At 47.3% G+C, this 21,337-nt stretch overlaps 4 protein-coding genes and 1 pseudogene across 4 annotated transcripts in view; all 5 read right to left on the bottom strand.

Annotated features, from left to right (window-relative positions):
• LOC133849565 (uncharacterized) overlaps positions 1–21,337 on the bottom strand; it is a 133,709-nt gene that overhangs the window by 88,097 nt on the left and 24,275 nt on the right. The window lies entirely within an intron of this gene.
• On the bottom strand, positions 326–1,216 carry LOC133847651 (uncharacterized). Its single transcript, XM_062282823.1, has one exon. It carries the CDS (start codon positions 1,214–1,216, stop codon positions 326–328), a length of 891 nt encoding a protein of 296 aa, XP_062138807.1.
• LOC133847650 (protein aubergine-like) lies at positions 11,105–12,564 on the bottom strand (annotated as a pseudogene).
• On the bottom strand, positions 13,285–14,208 carry LOC133847648 (uncharacterized). The gene has a single exon (XM_062282821.1). The coding sequence runs from the start codon at positions 14,206–14,208 to the stop codon at positions 13,285–13,287; it is 924 nt and encodes a 307-aa protein (XP_062138805.1).
• Positions 14,639–16,387, bottom strand: LOC133847647 (uncharacterized). The gene is made up of 2 exons (XM_062282819.1): positions 15,206–16,387; positions 14,639–15,061 (listed from the first exon to the last, which is right to left on the bottom strand). The coding sequence occupies exons 1-2, from the start codon at positions 15,716–15,718 to the stop codon at positions 14,639–14,641; spliced, it is 936 nt and encodes a 311-aa protein (XP_062138803.1). The 5' UTR covers positions 15,719–16,387.

The raw sequence follows: 21,337 nt of genomic DNA, 5'->3' as shown, positions 1-21,337 counted from the left end.
GACTTGGAGACGACGATCAGGAGTGCGCCACTTGGATCTTTGCTGGAGAAGAGTCAGATACTCCTCCCGCCATCTATTCCAGAAGACCTGCTGCAGTTGAGTGACACGCTGCCAACCATCCAGCCGAATGTAGTCCAACGTAGTTAGGAATATCAAGAATCGCGGTTGGAGGACCACCAAACAGTAGATGAGCGGGAGCCAGCGCATCCAAATCGTCAGGATTCTCTGAAACGCTGCTATCGTTGACACTGTTGCTGTGGTTGCCATTGCTATTGCCGTGGTTGCTGGGACTGCGACGCTGCGACGAAGTGCGCATCGCGCGGACCTAATGGAACAACGCCAGACAATCGCGCAGATCACGCTCTTTCATCTCGGTGCTGGTGCGCAGCGATTGCAGCTCCTTGCCTAGCTCCTTTACCTGCTCCAGCGCTTCCTGATCGCGAATGCGTGTCTGCAGCTGCAGATGATGGGCCATTTCGTAGTGATACGCTTGCAGCGCCTGCCTCTTCTCTTCATATTTAGCCTGCAGCTGGGATTCGAGCTCAAGGAAACGCTCCTTGGCCAGCAGCTGCACTTCCTGCATTTTGTCGTATGCTTCTTCCAGCTTGCTGCGTTGCAGATGCTCCAACTCCTGCTGACGTTGCGTCCATTCCACATCCCTGTCGTGCAACTGCTGTTGCAGCTCTTCGCAATTGCGCTGCGTCTGCTGCAGCCCGGCATTTGTCTCGGCAAGCGTTGTCTGTGACTTCTCCTGACAGCTCAATTTGTCCATCTGCTTGGACATGCACTGCACAACACTGGCGAGTCCCATCCGTTGGCATTGCTGCTGTTCGTTATTATCATCAGAAACATTTTCCGCTGTCTGCATTGTACCGTCTCCACCACCAGCAACGATCCAACCAAGGCGGGTCTTCTGAAGGATAGGCAATCCATCTCCAAGGTCAATCTGTCCGTCACATAACAAGCCGTAGAATAGGCTTGCACCAATCAGCAGGTCCACGCGCTGCGGACGATTGAAGGCTGGATCAGCTAACTGAATGTTAGATGGAATCGCCCAACCGTCGATGTCAATGGGAAAGTTCGGATGGCTGTTAGTGATTGTTGACGTCACAACAGCTTGAAGACTGACAGAATAGTCGGAGATGCAAGAACGCATACAAACATTGACTGTGCATCCTTCAATAGAAACGCCTGTGTCCCCGAGGCCAGAAACCATAGCATCTGATCGCGTCCGTTTTAATTGTAACTGTTGGGCTAAATGGGACGTCATCATGTGGATTTGCGAACCGGAATCCAGCAGAGCACGACAAGGAACGAACGACCCAGCACGACTCCTAAGCCGAACAACAACAGTACCCAAGAGTGCAGCATCAGAACAACGAGATTGGGCAGCAAGAGACGTAGAAGCTTGAGGCTGCAGAGAGGCAGACGAATCAGCTGACGAGGCTCGTTGCGACGTCTCGAAATGCAACAACGAATGATGCCGTCCACCACAGTTACGGCAAGCGCCAGATGTGCAGGATCGAGTTTGGTGTCCTTTCCTTAGACAGTTAAAGCAGAGAGCGAGCTTCTTCACTTCTTTCTGCCTCAAGAAGGGAGACAAATTTGCAAAGATGGGGCAGGAATATATGCCGTGACCAGGCGCGTCACAAAACAGACAACCATTTGCCCTGCTGGGGCTAGGTTGGGCCACAAACGCCTTCCTGCTGCCGTTATGGCTAAAGTTTCTTCCCAACTGTGGCCTGCTGTGTGACTACCCATGCTGTGGTTGCCATTGCTATTGCCGTGGTTGCTGGGACTGCGACGCTGCGACGAAGTGCGCATCGCGCGGACCTCATGGAACAACGCCAGACAATCGCGCAGATCACGCTCTTTCATCTCGGTGCTGGTGCGCAGCGATTGCAGCTCCTTGCCTAGCTCCTTTACCTGCTCCAGCGCTTCCTGATCGCGAATGCGTGTCTGCAGCTGCAGCACTTGCTGCTCGGCGGCATTCAGCTGATCCTGCTTGTGACGCAGATGATGGGCCATTTCGTAGTGATACGCTTGCAGCGCCTGCCTCTTCTCTTCATCTTTAGCCTGCAGCTGGGATTCGAGCTCAAGGAAACGCTCCTTGGCCAGCAGCTGCACTTCCTGCATTTTGTCGTATGCTTCTTCCAGCTTGTTGCGTTGCAGATGCTCCAACTCCTGCTGACGCTGCGTCCATTCCACATCCCTGTCGTGCAACTGCTGTTGCAGCTCTTCGCAATTGCGCTGCGTCTGCTGCAGCCCGGCATTTGTCTCGGCAAGCGTTGTCTGTGACTTCTCCTGACAGCTCAATTTGTCCATCTGCTTGGACATGCACTGCACAACACTGGCGAGTCCCATCCGTTGGCATTGCTGCTGTTCGTTATTATCATCAGAAACATTTTCCGCTGTCTGCATTGTACCGTCTCCACCACCAGCAACGATCCAACCAAGGCGGGTCTTCTGAAGGATAGGCAATCCATCTCCAAGGTCAATCTGTCCGTCACATAACAAGCCGTAGAATAGGCTTGCACCAATCAGCAGGTCCACGCGCTGCGGACGATTGAAGGCTGGATCAGCTAACTGAATGTTAGATGGAATCGCCCAACCGTCGATGTCAATGGGAAAGTTCGGATGGCTGTTAGTGATTGTTGACGTCACAACAGCTTGAAGACTGACAGAATAGGCGGAGATGCAAGAACGCATACAAACATTGACTGTGCATCCTTCAATAGAAACGCCTGTGTCCCCGAGGCCAGAAACCATAGCATCTGATCGCGTCCGTTTTAATTGTAACTGTTGGGCTAAATGGGACGTCATCATGTGGATTTGCGAACCGGAATCCAGCAGAGCACGACAAGGAACGAACGACCCAGCGCGACTCCTAAGCCGAACAACAACAGTACCCAAGAGTGCAGCATCAGAACAACGAGATTGGGCAGCAAGAGACGTAGAAGCTTGAGGCTGCAGAGAGGCAGACGAATCAGCTGACGAGGCTCGTTGCGACGTCTCGAAATGCAACAACGAATGATGCCGTCCACCACAGTTACGGCAAGCGCCAGATGTGCAGGATCGAGTTTGGTGTCCTTTCTTTAGACAGTTAAAGCAGAGAGCGAGCTTCTTCACTTCTTTCTGCCTCAAGAAGGGAGACAAATTTGCAAAGATGGGGCAGGAATATATGCCGTGACCAGGCGCGTCACAAAACAGACAACCATTTGCCCTGCTGGGGCTAGGTTGGGCCACAAACGCCTTCCTGCTGCCGTTATGGCTAAAGTTTCTTCCCAACTGTGGCCTGCTGTGTGACTACCCATGCTGTGGTTGCCATTGCTATTGCCGTGGTTGCTGGGACTGCGACGCTGCGACGAAGTGCGCATCGCGCGGACCTCATGGAACAACGCCAGACAATCGCGCAGATCACGCTCTTTCATCTCGGTGCTGGTGCGCAGCGATTGCAGCTCCTTGCCTAGCTCCTTTACCTGCTCCAGCGCTTCCTGATCGCGAATGCGTGTCTGCAGCTGCAGCACTTGCTGCTCGGCGGCATTCAGCTGATCCTGCTTGTGACGCAGATGATGGGCCATTTCGTAGTGATACGCTTGCAGCGCCTGCCTCTTCTCTTCATCTTTAGCCTGCAGCTGGGATTCGAGCTCAAGGAAACGCTCCTTGGCCAGCAGCTGCACTTCCTGCATTTTGTCGTAAGCTTCTTCCAGCTTGTTGCGTTGCAGATGCTCCAACTCCTGCTGACGCTGCGTCCATTCCACATCCCTGTCGTGCAACTGCTGTTGCAGCTCTTCGCAATTGCGCTGCGTCTGCTGCAGCCCGGCATTTGTCTCGGCAAGCGTTGTCTGTGACTTCTCCTGACAGCTCAATTTGTCCATCTGCTTGGACATGCACTGCACAACACTGGCGAGTCCCATCCGTTGGCATTGCTGCTGTTCGTTATTATCATCAGAAACATTTTCCGCTGTCTGCATTGTACCGTCTCCACCACCAGCAACGATCCAACCAAGGCGGGTCTTCTGAAGGATAGGCAATCCATCTCCAAGGTCAATCTGTCCGTCACATAACAAGCCGTAGAATAGGCTTGCACCAATCAGCAGGTCCACGCGCTGCGGACGATTGAAGGCTGGATCAGCTAACTGAATGTTAGATGGAATCGCCCAACCGTCGATGTCAATGGGAAAGTTCGGATGGCTGTTAGTGATTGTTGACGTCACAACAGCTTGAAGACTGACAGAATAGTCGGAGATGCAAGAACGCATACAAACATTGACTGTGCATCCTTCAATAGAAACGCCTGTGTCCCCGAGGCCAGAAACCATAGCATCTGATCGCGTCCGTTTTAATTGTAACTGTTGGGCTAAATGGGACGTCATCATGTGGATTTGCGAACCGGAATCCAGCAGAGCACGACAAGGAACGAACGACCCAGCACGACTCCTAAGCCGAACAACAACAGTACCCAAGAGTGCAGCATCAGAACAACGAGATTGGGCAGCAAGAGACGTAGAAGCTTGAGGCTGCAGAGAGGCAGACGAATCAGCTGACGAGGCTCGTTGCGACGTCTCGAAATGCAACAACGAATGATGCCGTCCACCACAGTTACGGCAAGCGCCAGATGTGCAGGATCGAGTTTGGTGTCCTTTCTTTAGACAGTTAAAGCAGAGAGCGAGCTTCTTCACTTCTTTCTGCCTCAAGAAGGGAGACAAATTTGCAAAGATGGGGCAGGAATATATGCCGTGACCAGGCGCGTCACAAAACAGACAACCATTTGCCCTGCTGGGGCTAGGTTGGGCCACAAACGCCTTCCTGCTGCCGTTATGGCTAAAGTTTCTTCCCAACTGTGGCCTGCTGTGTGACTACCCATGCTGTGGTTGCCATTGCTATTGCCGTGGTTGCTGGGACTGCGACGCTGCGACGAAGTGCGCATCGCGCGGACCTCATGGAACAACGCCAGACAATCGCGCAGATCACGCTCTTTCATCTCGGTGCTGGTGCGCAGCGATTGCAGCTCCTTGCCTAGCTCCTTTACCTGCTCCAGCGCTTCCTGATCGCGAATGCGTGTCTGCAGCTGCAGCACTTGCTGCTCGGCGGCATTCAGCTGATCCTGCTTGTGACGCAGATGATGGGCCATTTCGTAGTGATACGCTTGCAGCGCCTGCCTCTTCTCTTCATCTTTAGCCTGCAGCTGGGATTCGAGCTCAAGGAAACGCTCCTTGGCCAGCAGCTGCACTTCCTGCATTTTGTCGTATGCTTCTTCCAGCTTGTTGCGTTGCAGATGCTCCAACTCCTGCTGACGCTGCGTCCATTCCACATCCCTGTCGTGCAACTGCTGTTGCAGCTCTTCGCAATTGCGCTGCGTCTGCTGCAGCCCGGCATTTGTCTCGGCAAGCGTTGTCTGTGACTTCTCCTGACAGCTCAATTTGTCCATCTGCTTGGACATGCACTGCACAACACTGGCGAGTCCCATCCGTTGGCATTGCTGCTGTTCGTTATTATCATCAGAAACATTTTCCGCTGTCTGCATTGTACCGTCTCCACCACCAGCAACGATCCAACCAAGGCGGGTCTTCTGAAGGATAGGCAATCCATCTCCAAGGTCAATCTGTCCGTCACATAACAAGCCGTAGAATAGGCTTGCACCAATCAGCAGGTCCACGCGCTGCGGACGATTGAAGGCTGGATCAGCTAACTGAATGTTAGATGGAATCGCCCAACCGTCGATGTCAATGGGAAAGTTCGGATGGCTGTTAGTGATTGTTGACGTCACAACAGCTTGAAGACTGACAGAATAGTCGGAGATGCAAGAACGCATACAAACATTGACTGTGCATCCTTCAATAGAAACGCCTGTGTCCCCGAGGCCAGAAACCATAGCATCTGATCGCGTCCGTTTTAATTGTAACTGTTGGGCTAAATGGGACGTCATCATGTGGATTTGCGAACCGGAATCCAGCAGAGCACGACAAGGAACGAACGACCCAGCACGACTCCTAAGCCGAACAACAACAGTACCCAAGAGTGCAGCATCAGAACAACGAGATTGGGCAGCAAGAGACGTAGAAGCTTGAGGCTGCAGAGAGGCAGACGAATCAGCTGACGAGGCTCGTTGCGACGTCTCGAAATGCAACAACGAATGATGCCGTCCACCACAGTTACGGCAAGCGCCAGATGTGCAGGATCGAGTTTGGTGTCCTTTCTTTAGACAGTTAAAGCAGAGAGCGAGCTTCTTCACTTCTTTCTGCCTCAAGAAGGGAGACAAATTTGCAAAGATGGGGCAGGAATATATGCCGTGACCAGGCGCGTCACAAAACAGACAACCATTTGCCCTGCTGGGGCTAGGTTGGGCCACAAACGCCTTCCTGCTGCCGTTATGGCTAAAGTTTCTTCCCAACTGTGGCCTGCTGTGTGACTACCCATGCTGTGGTTGCCATTGCTATTGCCGTGGTTGCTGGGACTGCGACGCTGCGACGAAGTGCGCATCGCGCGGACCTCATGGAACAACGCCAGACAATCGCGCAGATCACGCTCTTTCATCTCGGTGCTGGTGCGCAGCGATTGCAGCTCCTTGCCTAGCTCCTTTACCTGCTCCAGCGCTTCCTGATCGCGAATGCGTGTCTGCAGCTGCAGCACTTGCTGCTCGGCGGCATTCAGCTGATCCTGCTTGTGACGCAGATGATGGGCCATTTCGTAGTGATACGCTTGCAGCGCCTGCCTCTTCTCTTCATCTTTAGCCTGCAGCTGGGATTCGAGCTCAAGGAAACGCTCCTTGGCCAGCAGCTGCACTTCCTGCATTTTGTCGTATGCTTCTTCCAGCTTGCTGCGTTGCAGATGCTCCAACTCCTGCTGACGCTGCGTCCATTCCACATCCCTGTCGTGCAACTGCTGTTGCAGCTCTTCGCAATTGCGCTGCGTCTGCTGCAGCCCGGCATTTGTCTCGGCAAGCGTTGTCTGTGACTTCTCCTGACAGCTCAATTTGTCCATCTGCTTGGACATGCACTGCACAACACTGGCGAGTCCCATCCGTTGGCATTGCTGCTGTTCGTTATTATCATCAGAAACATTTTCCGCTGTCTGCATTGTACCGTCTCCACCACCAGCAACGATCCAACCAAGGCGGGTCTTCTGAAGGATAGGCAATCCATCTCCAAGGTCAATCTGTCCGTCACATAACAAGCCGTAGAATAGGCTTGCACCAATCAGCAGGTCCACGCGCTGCGGACGATTGAAGGCTGGATCAGCTAACTGAATGTTAGATGGAATCGCCCAACCGTCGATGTCAATGGGAAAGTTCGGATGGCTGTTAGTGATTGTTGACGTCACAACAGCTTGAAGACTGACAGAATAGTCGGAGATGCAAGAACGCATACAAACATTGACTGTGCATCCTTCAATAGAAACGCCTGTGTCCCCGAGGCCAGAAACCATAGCATCTGATCGCGTCCGTTTTAATTGTAACTGTTGGGCTAAATGGGACGTCATCATGTGGATTTGCGAACCGGAATCCAGCAGAGCACGACAAGGAACGAACGACCCAGCACGACTCCTAAGCCGAACAACAACAGTACCCAAGAGTGCAGCATCAGAACAACGAGATTGGGCAGCAAGAGACGTAGAAGCTTGAGGCTGCAGAGAGGCAGACGAATCAGCTGACGAGGCTCGTTGCGACGTCTCGAAATGCAACAACGAATGATGCCGTCCACCACAGTTACGGCAAGCGCCAGATGTGCAGGATCGAGTTTGGTGTCCTTTCTTTAGACAGTTAAAGCAGAGAGCGAGCTTCTTCATTTCTTTCTGCCTCAAGAAGGGAGACAAATTTGCAAAGATGGGGCAGGAATATATGCCGTGACCAGGCGCGTCACAAAACAGACAACCATTTGCCCTGCTGGGGCTAGGTTGGGCCACAAACGCCTTCCTGCTGCCGTTATGGCTAAAGTTTCTTCCCAACTGTGGCCTGCTGTGTGACTACCCATAGCGTATTGCAGAGTCTCGAGCTTCCGACATCTTTCGTCCAGAAACGTGAAGAACTCAGTAGCAGTCGGCACTTTATCGGCGGCAGGATTGTCCAATGCCCTGCTATCCTCCCACGCCGCCTGAGTTTCCACATCCAGCTTTTGCAGCAGCACGTAAATGATAATGCTGTTTGCAATATCCTCTGGACGGCCCAGAGTCTTTAATGCCCCCATGTGAACATTTACCTTATCGCTAAACTCACGGAGTTTAGTGGCCACGGATGAAACTTTTCAACATCATCTAAGTCGTTGTCCTTGTCAATGACAGACTCGAACATTGACCAAAAACTCGCGTATTCCGTATAACCTCCACCGAACGTGGGAAGTTTGAGCTCTGGTAGACGACGTCTTTTAGCGCGGGCACTGAGGCCATTAGCCGAAGGATCGATGGTCTCATCACGCCGCAAAGTGGACGACCGAATCAATTGACGTTCACGACTGTCAAATTGCGCTCGAACACGCGATTTCACTTCAAGAAAACGCTTATCGAAATTGTCCCGCGTTTCACTACCGATCTTATTATAATCGATCTCCTCTAGCGCATTCTGAGCCAAGTCAAATGAAGCTTGAGCACGTTCTAATAGCTCCAACCGTACTGCTAATTCAGATGAATTAAACGCGGCTAGCTTAACTTCGGAAAGCGACGCATCGAGTCTTACAAGGCTATCATAGAGCGATAAAACCTTCCGTTTGAAAAACCGCGCGCGATTTTCGACAGTAGTCGCTTGCTCGTTCATCGAGTTTTCCATTGTTAGGCTGATGTCAGAGTGCGCGCGAGAAGCGATGCGATAATATTGGGCGAGAACGAGCGATAAACCACTGCAACCCTTTTCATATGCAATCGCTCGAAAGATGTCAGAGTGAGAGCGAAGCGAGTTGCGAGTTCAAGCGAGAAAGCGAGAGCAAAGCGAGAGAGCAGTTTGTAACCTGCTTTATCGCTTCAATTGTTTTCTTGCATTCTTTGATTTAATTACCGTTTATTTTCAAACCTTACAAAATAACAATGTAACTCGCTTCTCGCAAAGCTCTCACTCTGACATCTTCTCGCTTTGCTCATCGCTTCTCGCATCGCATCGCTTCGCTTCGCTTCTCGCGCGCACTCTGACATCAGCCTTAGGAGTTAACCGCACTTGTGCTAACTGGCAATTGCTCACTTTGTATATCAAATTTACTGTGCAGCGCAGCAAGAAAAACGCGTCAAACCGCGATTACAAACACGCGCGGTTTGCTTAAGCACAGCAGCAGTTCAAAGCAAGACAAAACGCGTCAAACTCGCGATCACAAACGCGCGCGAGTTGCTTACGCACAGCAGCAGTTCAAAGTTAATCAGTTGATTAGCTGATTTAGATCACACAAACCGAGAGCATAAGAGATAGCAACAAGAAGGGCAATGCACGCAGCTGCGACAGCGGAGTAGTGGAGCATAGACAAGCGACAGAGAGCGGAGAAGGTGTGCAAGCAACGAAGCAGCGGCGAACATGCGCAAACAACGGAGAATGCAAGAACAGAAATGCACCGCTTGTTAAATATATATGCATATATACATATATATTTTTCTTCGCACTATCGAAGACACTTTGCACTTTAAATGTTTCACTAATTGTTATTGTTATTTTTATTTATGCTTAGTTATTTTCAACAATTATTTATGCAAATCAATTGCATTCACAACACTAAGCGAGAATATGTATCTCGCCGGGGCCTCCAAATGTTGAACTACTAAGCTTTTTTAGTAGCTTTATTTGCACGTCTATTGTTTATAAATAAAACACGCAAGTTTCGAATTCAATTGTTTATTGAGATGGTACATATGTACGTATATGTAACCATGCAGCAGATGCAGCGCTGCTGGCAGACGCTGTCACAGCATTGCATTATATGCGCTATCTGCTGCTCCCGACAATGTTCTTAAAAAAAAAAAGCTTAAAAGTATGCAATATTTCGTTCTCTAATCACAAATTTGTATGGCATAATTGCAGGTTTATTTACATAAATTAAAAACGTAAACAGTAAATCTTATTTTTTCGCCTGTTGCAATTCTCAAGTGGTTCTGGATGGGAGCTGGACATTATCACTCTCAATGCGGGATGGCGCCGCAATCGCTTGTCCGCAGCGGTGTCATTTTCCCGTCAGATTTGGATTTTTATACCCGCTACCCATAGGGTAGAAGGGTATTATAACTTTGTGCCGGTAGGAAATGTATGTAACAGGTAGAAGGAGGCATCTCCGACCCTATAAAGTATATATATTCTTGATCAGCGTCAACAGCCGAGACGATCTGGCCATGTCCGTCTGTCCGTCTGTGTGTCTGTGTGTCTGTGTGTCTGTGTGTCTGTCCGTCTGTCCGTCCGTCCGTATGAACACCTAGATCTCAGAGACTATAAGAGATAGAGCTATAATTTTTTTCGACAGCATTTGTTATGTTTGCACGCAGATCAAGTTTGTTTCAAATTTTTGCCACGCCCACTTCCGCCCCCGTAAATCAAAAAAATCGAATAACAAGCGTAATTATAAAACTAGAATTGCGAATTTTGGTATATACAATAATAAGTATAGTATTTATGATTCATGAAAATTTGGTTGCGATCAGATAAAAATTGTCGAAGTTATTAAAGAAATACTTTTGTATGGGCAAACACGCCTACTTACTAGGGGGTCTTATATACCATTTGGTATTTTTAGTGTTTTTAGAATATTTGGTATATTTTAATAATAATATCCCAAAATATATTTTTAGTATTTTTGTAGTATAATTGGTATGTTTTGAGAATAATACCGCAAAATATATTGCTTTTATTCAAAATGGGTAGCGGGTATCTCACAGTCGAGCATACTCGACTGTAGCTTTCTTACTTGTTTTGAAGTGTGATTGCGAGAAAAATAAGAAAACAGCGGGCAGCGGGAAATCTGGCTTTTTGACCAAATTTAAGCATCTTTTTTTTTAGTTTACTTTTAAATTGAATTTAACAGCTGAAATAGCGTTTCTTATAATATTCCACATAAGCTATTTCTCCATCTTTGGTACTGAATTTAAATTTGTATTGCATACTTGCAAGTTTGTTTACATAAATTGTAAACATAAACAGTACATTTTACTTCTTTGCCTGTTGCAATTCACAAGTGGTTCTAGCGTTGAACGTACTTGTATAGCTAGCATATTGACAAACTGCAGGGACTCGGTAAGTTCCAGACCAATTATAGTACATTTTGTACGTTAGTATTTGTATCTTATCAGCATTCATACCCATGCTGTCATGCAAAACATTGTAGTTTGTTGGAGAAACAGTACCTTGTTTTATGGCCTGTGAAACCAAATAGAAATCATAACGCTCGGGCAAAGTGACTCCATCGTCGACGACGGTTCCAGGTTCAGGATTTTTTTTTTATTAACAAAGTTTTGAGGAATTTCTCCTCAATATTGAATACTTGATTTAGCTGACTATCACCTACACCGTCGCCGAAAAAGAGAATGCGATTGGACAAATTCCCATGATGCTCACGATATGCCTTTAGTGCACATGTCATATTCATTAATATTTGATTAGACACTTCCTGACCCTTCATATGCTCAGTAACTGAAGAGAAATAACGTGTGGAGGACTTCATATCCATAGTAGCTACAAAAGCGCCATATGACTTGTTTTTGTTCTTAGACGAGTGGCATACATCAAATCCAACGGTCATCAATTCATTTATAGGAAGTTTTATCATCCATGGAGCACCCATTAGTTTGGAATTCATTTGTATTACATCTTTGGTTGCAATCGACATAAGACCGTTTGATCTATCCGGGCGGGTACTGGACGATCAACACACGTTTGTTTCTTAATGCAACTATATTTCTCTTCGTTAGGAGACTTTATAACAATCATTACAATTCGTGGATTTTTAGCGGCAGCATTATCGATCGCTTGCAAATAAGTCCCATTGCGATCATCCGAAATTTCTTCATATCTGGGTTCGCTCATATGAAGTCTCATGTCTCCAGATGCCTGCATACGCAGTTTCACAAACTGCTGTACTGCTTTGACCGACTTGGTGTTATGACATACCAACGTTTTATGTATGTCTACGTTTGTAAACATAGCGTCTTTACGACATTTCTATGTCCAATCAGCGCGGGCATCGCATAAATAGCGCCTTTGATATCCAAATACAATCTTCTGTGGCGGCAGAAATCGAGCACGTATCTCAACAAATGCAGAATCCAATTCAACATTCCACGATTTCAACATATTAACACTACTTTCCGATTTCTGCAGGCGCTGATTAAATGCACGCAACCTATCAATTCGTCGATCGGGATCAATTATAGTATGCTAGCCCATTGCCTTCATTAATTAGAAGTTAGATCACATATCGTCAGTTAAACCAGTAGCTCGAGCCAATTCAGGAATTAACATTATCAATTGAACAGCACCTCCTCTTATAATATTCCACATAAGATATTTCTCCATCTTTGGAAAATAATACTGCTGTGGATAGTAAGCATCGAATGGAATTATGGCCGGGGTATATAACTTCAATTCGTCAACATGAATCTGATTTACTCTTATGCGCTGAAATCGCTCAAAAAAGTGATGAGAACGGATACTTTGTATCACATTTTGTCGAAAAACATTCGAGCACATGATTATCAGGGTGCCTTTAAGCGTGAAGTGATAGGTGTTGAGCCACGAAGCTTTTTTTAGTAGCTTTATTTGCACGTCTATTGTCTATAAATAAAACACGCTAATTTCAAATTCAATTGTTTATTAAATGGCACATATGTACGTATATGTAACCACCACTTTGGACTATTTGGCTGTGACTTGCGTAGTACCAAGCTTCGCCCCCGACACGATAACAACAGATTACAGATCAAGAGTCAAAACAAGAGTAAGAGGCAATTAGCCGATCGAGCTGCAAGCGATCGCTAACAGAGAGCATACAGCGCTGCCGGCAGATGCAGCGCTGCTGGCAGACGATGTCACAGCATTGCATTAACATGCGCTGTCTGCTGCTCCCGACATACTCCCGCCGTTGAAAGCCTATCTTTCAACATCATCCTTCAGGGACAGTAGACAGAGTTTGTTTATGGCTCTCCGGGTGCTGCCACACGTCGTCTTTAACTCGGCAACTCGACACTCGCCGTCCTTGCCAGGGATGAGCGCCATGACACGGGCTAGCGGCCACCGAAGAGGAGGCAAATTTTCGTAATTCATCAAAAACAAGTCGTTGACTTGGAGACGACGATCAGGAGTGCGCCACTTGGATCTTTGCTGGAGAAGAGTCAGATACTCCTCCCGCCATCACGCTCTTTCATCTCGGTGCTGGTGCGCAGCGATTGCAGCTCCTTGCCTAGCTCCTTTACCTGCTCCAGCGCTTCCTGATCGCGAATGCGTGTCTGCAGCTGCAGCACTTGCTGCTCGGCGGCATTCAGCTGATCCTGCTTGTGACGCAGATGATGGGCCATTTCGTAGTGATACGCTTGCAGCGCCTGCCTCTTCTCATCATATTTAGCCTGCAGCTGGGATTCGAGCTCAAGGAAACGCTCCTTGGCCAGCAGCTGCACTTCCTGCATTTTGTCGTATGCTTCTTCCAGCTTGCTGCGTTGCAGATGCTCCAACTCCTGCTGACGCTGCGTCCATTCCACATCCCTGTCGTGCAACTGCTGTTGCAGCTCTTCGCAATTGCGCTGCGTCTGCTGCAGCCCGGCATTTGTCTCGGCAAGCGTTGTCTGTGACTTCTCCTGACAGCTCAATTTGTCCATCTGCTTGGACATGCACTGCACAACACTGGCGAGTCCCATCCGTTGGCATTGCTGCTGTTCGTTATTATCATCAGAAACATTTTCCGCTGTCTGCATTGTACCGTCTCCACCACCAGCAACGATCCAACCAAGGCGGGTCTTCTGAAGGATAGGCAATCCATCTCCAAGGTCAATCTGTCCGTCACATAACAAGCCGTAGAATAGGCTTGCACCAATCAGCAGGTCCACGCGCTGCGGACGATTGAAGGCTGGATCAGCTAACTGAATGTTAGATGGAATCGCCCAACCGTCGATGTCAATGGGAAAGTTCGGATGGCTGTTAGTGATTGTTGACGTCACAACAGCTTGAAGACTGACAGAATAGTCGGAGATGCAAGAACGCATACAAACATTGACTGTGCATCCTTCAATAGAAACGCCTGTGTCCCCGAGGCCAGAAACCATAGCATCTGATCGCGTCCGTTTTAATTGTAACTGTTGGGCTAAATGGGACGTCATCATGTGGATTTGCGAACCGGAATCCAGCAGAGCACGACAAGGAACGAACGACCCAGCACGACTCCTAAGCCGAACAACAACAGTACCCAAGAGTGCAGCATCAGAACAACGAGATTGGGCAGCAAGAGACGTAGAAGCTTGAGGCTGCAGAGAGGCAGACGAATCAGCTGACGAGGCTCGTTGCGACGTCTCGAAATGCAACAACGAATGATGCCGTCCACCACAGTTACGGCAAGCGCCAGATGTGCAGGATCGAGTTTGGTGTCCTTTCTTTAGACAGTTAAAGCAGAGAGCGAGCTTCTTCACTTCTTTCTGCCTCAAGAAGGGAGACAAATTTGCAAAGATGGGGCAGGAATATATGCCGTGACCAGGCGCGTCACAAAACAGACAACCATTTGCCCTGCTGGGCTAGGTTGGGCCACAAACGCCTTCCTGCTGCCGTTATGGCTAAAGTTTCTTCCCAACTGTGGCCTGCTGTGTGACTACCCATAGCGTATTGCAGAGTCTCGAGCTTCCGACATCTTTCGTCCAGAAACGTGAAGAACTCAGTAGCAGTCGGCACTTTATCGGCGGCAGGATTGTCCAATGCCCTGCTATCCTCCCACGCCGCCTGAGTTTCCACATCCAGCTTTTGCAGCAGCACGTAAATGATAATGCTGTTTGCAATATCCTCTGGACGGCCCAGAGTCTTTAATGCCCCCATGTGAACATTTACCTTATCGCTAAACTCACGGAGTTTAGTGGCCACGGATGCTCCTGCCTCCACCTTCTTGGTACCCAAAAGATCCTTGATGTGCGACTGGAACACAACTCGGTTGTTGTTAAACCGATTATCCAATATATCGAGAGCCACACGATAGTTGGGCCTCGATATCTCCAACGACCGAACTGCATCCAGCGCTGGACCAGTTAAACACGATAGCAGATGTTGAAACTTTTCAACATCATCTAAGTCGTTGTCCTTGTCAATGACAGACTCGAACATTGACCAAAAACTCGCGTATTCCGTATAACCTCCACCGAACGTGGGAAGTTTGAGCTCTGGTAGACGACGTCTTTTAGCGCGGGCACTGAGGCCATTAGCCGAAGGATCGATGGTCTCATCACGCCGCAAAGTGGACGACCGAATCAATTGACGTTCACGACTGTCAAATTGCGCTCGAACACGCGATTTCACTTCAAGAAAACGCTTATCGAAATTGTCCCGCGTTTCACTACCGATCTCATTATAATCGATCTCCTCTAGTGCATTCTGAGCCAAGTCAAATGAAGCTTGAGCACGTTCTAATAGCTCCAACCGTACTGCTAATTCAGATGAATTAAACGCGGCTATCTTAACTTTAGAAAGCGACGCATCGAGTCTTACAAGGCTATCATAGAGCGATAAAACCTTCCGTTTGAAAAACCGCGCGCGATTTTCGACAGTAGTCGCTTGCTCGTTCATCGAGGTTTCCATTGTTAGGAGTTAACCGCACTTGTGCTAACTGGCTATTGCTCACTTTGTATATCAAATTTACTGTGCAGCGCAGCAAGAAAAACGCGTCAAACCGCGATTACAAACACGCGCGGTTTGCTTAAGCACAGCAGCAGTTCAAAGCAAGACAAAACGCGTCAAACTCGCGATCACAAACGCGCGCGAGTTGCTTACGCACAGCAGCAGTTCAAAGTTAATCAGTTGATTAGCTGATTTAGATCACACAAACCGAGAGCATAAGAGAGAGCAACAAGAAGGGCAATGCACGCAGCTGCGACAGCGGAGTAGCGGAGCATAGACAAGCGACAGAGAGCGGAGAAGGTGTGCAAGCAACGAAGCAGCGGCGAACATGCGCAAACAACGGAGAATGCAAGAACAGAAATGCACCGCTTGTTAAATATATATGCATATATACATATATATTTTTCTTCGCACTATCGAAGACACTTTGCACTTTAAATGTTTCACTAATTGTTATTGTTATTTTTATTTATGCTTAGTTATTTTCAACAATTATTTATGCAAATCAATTGCATTCACAACACTAAGCGAGAATATGTATCTCGCCGGGGCCTCCAAATGTTGAACTACTAAGCTTTTTTAGTAGCTTTATTTGCACGTCTATTGTTTATAAATAAAACACGCAAGTTTCGAATTCAATTGTTTATTGAGATGGTACGTATATGTAACCACCTTAGAATGTTTGTCTGAGACTTGTGTAGTACTAAGCTTCGCCACCGACACGATTACAAGCGTTTTTACAATTCAAGAATGAAAACAAGAGAGACAAACAATTAGCCGATCGAACTGCAAGCGATCGCTAACAGAGAGCATACAGCGCTGCCGGCAGATGCAGCGCTGCTGGCAGACGCTGCACTATATGAAAATTTGACCACTTTCTCTGGCCAAAATTAATATCTCAAGAACGGAGCAAGATAATTCAAATCGGTTTTTGCATTAGGTTAAGACAACCATTATCTATTGAAATAAAAAAAAAATGGGTGTGGCACCGCCCCCTTTTTTTAATTTAAGCAATTTTGCGAAAATGTTTAAAATACTATTTTAATATACAAGAAATGTTTCTATAATAATTATTTTATATATTTTGTAACATTAGTGGGCGTGGCACGCCGTAATTTAATAAAAAATTACAAAAAAAAAAAATTTCATTCAATTTGTTGATTGATATTTTTCATTGTTTTTTGTGGTAAAATTGCTTTTTCCTACTTACATCACATACTACATATAAGAGTTAACAAAAAAATCAATTTTGTGTTTTCTTTCTCGACATTAATTTTCATTTAACCTAAAACTCTAAATTTTTGCAGTTAGATTACCTTCTAAAAATTAAAATTTAAGGGGTTTGTGGTTATTTGTGATCTTTTTAATTACTCTCATTTGAACAAGAATGAAATACTCTACAACATAGAAAACATTTCATCAAGTCCCTCTGGTGCCCTCACTTTACACAGCTTTCGAAAAATGAGACTCCATCAAAAATATCCATTTTTTAGGTTACTAACAATTTTAATCTATTCAGGGGACAACACGAATTTTTTACACATTTGACAAGGACAAACACATAATACAAACCACTGTGGATAGAACTCATTTCAAAAATTTTAGCAATGTGCTTTAATTTTTCGCTATTAACAATTGGAAAATTGCAAGAAAAATGCAATATGCAAAAACACGTGAACTGCCATTCACACAGCTGATATTTCTTGAGTGGCGCAATCTATCGAAAATTCTGGTATGCAACATTGATGAATGATCTATTGTGAACACATTGCACCTAAAATTAGTTCAATCTGCCAACTTTCAAAAAATTACTTTTGGCCAGAGAAAGTGGTCAAATTTCCTATAGTGCGCTGTCACAGCATTGCATTAACATGCGCTGTCTGCTGCTCCCGACAATGTTCTTAAAAAAAAGCTTAAAAGTATGCAATATTTCGTTCTCCAATCACAAATTTGACAGTAAATTTTATACTTTCGCCTGTTGCAATTCTCAAGTGGTTCTGGATGGATTGCTACCAGCCAGCAGTAGCACGGAATCTAGATACGCAATATACGCTTCCAACGCAGTGTTGTATTGGCAATATACGGAGCTCAGGAAGATTGAGCCAAATCTTCCAGTGACACTCACGCATATGCCAAAGTCCGTGATGAGCGACTCAATCGGCATACAGATGGCATCCGGGTCGTCCAAAAAGATGGCAGCCTTCGAACTTCGATTAGCAAACACACGCATCCCGGACAGAATGCCCGTGATGCCGTGAGTTCTGTCGACGAACGGTTCCTGCACCAAAGCGAACATGTGGCGGGAGTCTCGCACCCGAGTTGCAAACACGATGGTAGCGCCTCGACCTCGACCACAATTAGCTTGCATGAAGCTAAATATTTTAATGTCTAGCTTGCACCCTCGCTAACACCGCACCATATATTGGGCACGTCTCCGACAGCATGTAATGCCCGGAGGGAAGCCCCTTGAAACGGCAGTTTCGGCAGTCCACCGGGCTAGCACATTTCGACGCTACATGGCCGGTCTGCCCGCATTGGCGGCATACTTCGTTTTTCAATCGGCATTGCGCAACCTTGTGGTCGAATCCCATACAGCGATGACACGCGTAAGTACGGACGAGCGACCTACAGCGGAACGAAAACCACTTGATATAGACCCTCCCGGTCTTATCAAGCACCGCTTGCGCCTTTTCATCACATTCAAGTGTCAGATTGATTCTGGCACCATCAGTGACCGACCACGGTTTCGATTCCATATGCACCATCTTTCCGAAGGCCGCCGGCGAGAACTCCTCCTTGAAATGGTTTTCATAGAGTTCTTCCATGAAAACCTCCGGGATGATCGCTGTGTCCACGTCGAACACAGTAATCCTCGTTAAATTTTGCGTTGGCCACCACTTTATTAATCTCATTCCTTGACGGCGTACGAATAACGGCGCGACTCTAACGCCCAGAGCTGGAGGCAATCTCCTTGCCCGACACTGTCGGGTCCCTGCTCGTCACCACAGCCGACCACGTTTCCACGGGCTTCTTGGCTGCAGGAGCATTTCTAGGTGCGGCCATCGGGGCGACGCCGGAGACAGCTCTGGTGGCGGCACCACCCGCACTTGGGGCCGTAAAGGGCGCAGCAGCTGGTTGGCACAACGCAACTTTCGTCTCCAAGACGGCGTTTCGCACAACTGGCGCGGTCATCAGCTCGCTAAGCCGGGCAGTTGCCTCCAAGACGGTGATGGCCGCTTCCGGCACCAGTCCAGCGCGCAGCACAGCGGACCTCACTGTCTGGTCCACACCCGCAAATCAATAAATTCGAATAACAAGCGTAATTATCAAGCTACAACTGCAAATTTCGGTGTATACAATATAAACTATAGTATTTATGATTTCTGAAAATTTGATTGCGATCAAATTGTGGAAGTTATTAAAGAAATACTTTTGTATATGCAAAAACGCCTTCTTACTAGGGGTCTTAGGTGCTTTGGCCGACAATCTGATATATTGTGCCGTCTATGGTATATTTTGAATATGGTACTATAACGATATGGTACTATATACCATTTGGTATAATTTTAGTATATTTGTATTATTTGTATATTTTGAAAATCTCATATATATATCTCACAGTCGAGCACACTCGACTGTAACTTTCTTACTTGTTTATTAATAGCTTTCAACATAAATAAATGAATAACAAAGTTCACTTAAAAAAAAAATGCCAACTTAGCCAGCGTGCTTTTGGATCCAACAGCTGACTTTACAGCTGTTATGCTCAAAAGAGCTGGTAGATATACATGTTTTTGGTATGAGCCATAACAGTTTTATGTTCTGTTAATGCATTGACATTAACATTCTTCTAATTGGAACATTTTTCAAAAACGCCTAAATTCCAGCTAAAATAGTAAATGCCCCATAGTACAGTGGCTTTAAGTTTTAAGAACATGCAAGATTCCATAAAATAATTATTAAGCATACCTTAAAAATGTTTTCACAAAACATGGTCTCACACCTCTTTACTAGAGACTAGTCTCTAAAGAGCTCTTTATACCCAATACCGTTGGGTAGCGGGGGGTCTCAGAGTTGAGCACACTTGACTGTATTTTTTATGTTTGTTGAACTACTAAGCTTTTTTAGTAGCTTTATTTGCACGTCTATTGTTTATAAATAAAACACGCAAGTTTCGAATTCAATTGTTTATTGAGATGGTACATATGTACGTATATGTAACCACCTTAAAATGGTTGGCTGTGACTTGCGTTGTACTAAGCTTCGCCACCGACACGATTACAAGCGTTTTTACAATTCAAGAATAAAAACAAGAGAGACAAACAATTAGCCGATCGAGCTGCAAGCGATCGCTAACAGAGAGCATACAGCGCTGCCGGCAGATGCTGCGCTGCTGGCAGACGATGTCACAGCATTGCATTAACATGCGCTGTCTGCTGCTCCCGACATACTCCCACCGTTGAAAGCCTATCTTTCAACATCATCCTTCAGGGACAGTACACAGAGTTTGTTTATGGCTCTCCGGGTGCTGCCACACGTCGTCTTTAACTCGGCAACTCGACACTCGCCGTCCTTGCCAGGGATGAGCGCCATGACACGGGCTAGCGGCCACCGAAGAGGAGGCAAATTTTCGTAATTCATCAAGAACAAATCGTTGACTTGGAGACGACGATCAGGAGTGCGCCACTTGGATCTTTGCTGGAGAAGAGTCAGATACTCCTCCCGCCATCTATTCCAGAAGACCTGCTGCAGTTGAGTGACACGCTGCCAACCATCCAGCCGAATGTAGTCCAACGTAGTTAGGAATCTCAAGAATCGCGGTTGGAGAACCACCAAACAGTAGATGAGCGGGAGCCAGCGCATCCAAATCGTCAGGATTCTCTGAAACGCTGCTATCGTTGACACTGTTGCTGTGGTTGCCATTGCTATTGCCGTGGTTGCTGGGACTGCGACGCTGCGACGAAGTGCGCATCGCGCGGACCTAATGGAACAACGCCAGACAATCGCGCAGATCACGCTCTTTCATCTCGGTGCTGGTGCGCAGCGATTGCAGCTCCTTGCCTAGCTCCTTTACCTGCTCCAGCGCTTCCTGATCGCGAATGCGTGTCTGCAGCTGCAGATGATGGGCCATTTCGTAGTGATACGCTTGCAGCGCCTGCCTCTTCTCATCATATTTAGCCTGCAGCTGGGATTCGAGCTCAAGGAAACGCTCCTTGGCCAGCAGCTGCACTTCCTGCATTTTGTCGTATGCTTCTTCCAGCTTGCTGCGTTGCAGATGCTCCAACTCCTGCTGACGCTGCGTCCATTCCACATCCCTGTCGTGCAACTGCTGTTGCAGCTCTTCGCAATTGCGCTGCGTCTGCTGCAGCCCGGCATTTGTCTCGGCAAGCGTTGTCTGTGACTTCTCCTGACAGCTCAATTTGTCCATCTGCTTGGACATGCACTGCACAACACTGGCGAGTCCCATCCGTTGGCATTGCTGCTGTTCGTTATTATCATCAGAAACATTTTCCGCTGTCTGCATTGTACCGTCTCCACCACCAGCAACGATCCAACCAAGGCGGGTCTTCTGAAGGATAG

This window comes from Drosophila sulfurigaster, chromosome X (assembly GCF_023558435.1).
Source record: "Drosophila sulfurigaster albostrigata strain 15112-1811.04 chromosome X, ASM2355843v2, whole genome shotgun sequence".
Classification (NCBI taxonomy): domain Eukaryota; kingdom Metazoa; phylum Arthropoda; class Insecta; order Diptera; family Drosophilidae; genus Drosophila; species Drosophila sulfurigaster.
Note: the sequence above shows the minus strand (reverse complement) of the source record. Positions and strands in the feature narration are given on the sequence as shown.

What these genes read in the sequence shown, in the direction of transcription:
- LOC133847651 (XM_062282823.1), bottom strand. Translation starts at nt 1,216, where the DNA reads ATGGTTTCTGGCCTCGGGGACACAGGCGTTTCTATTGAAGGATGCACA.
- LOC133847648 (XM_062282821.1), bottom strand. Translation starts at nt 14,208, where the DNA reads ATGGTTTCTGGCCTCGGGGACACAGGCGTTTCTATTGAAGGATGCACA.
- LOC133847647 (XM_062282819.1), bottom strand. Translation starts at nt 15,718, where the DNA reads ATGGAAACCTCGATGAACGAGCAAGCGACTACTGTCGAAAATCGCGCG. An exon ending in AGGACAACGACTTAGATGAT is followed by an intron (nt 15,062 to 15,205) that starts GTTGAAAAGTTT and finishes GTTGTGTTCCAG; the next exon opens with TCGCACATCAAGGATCTTTT.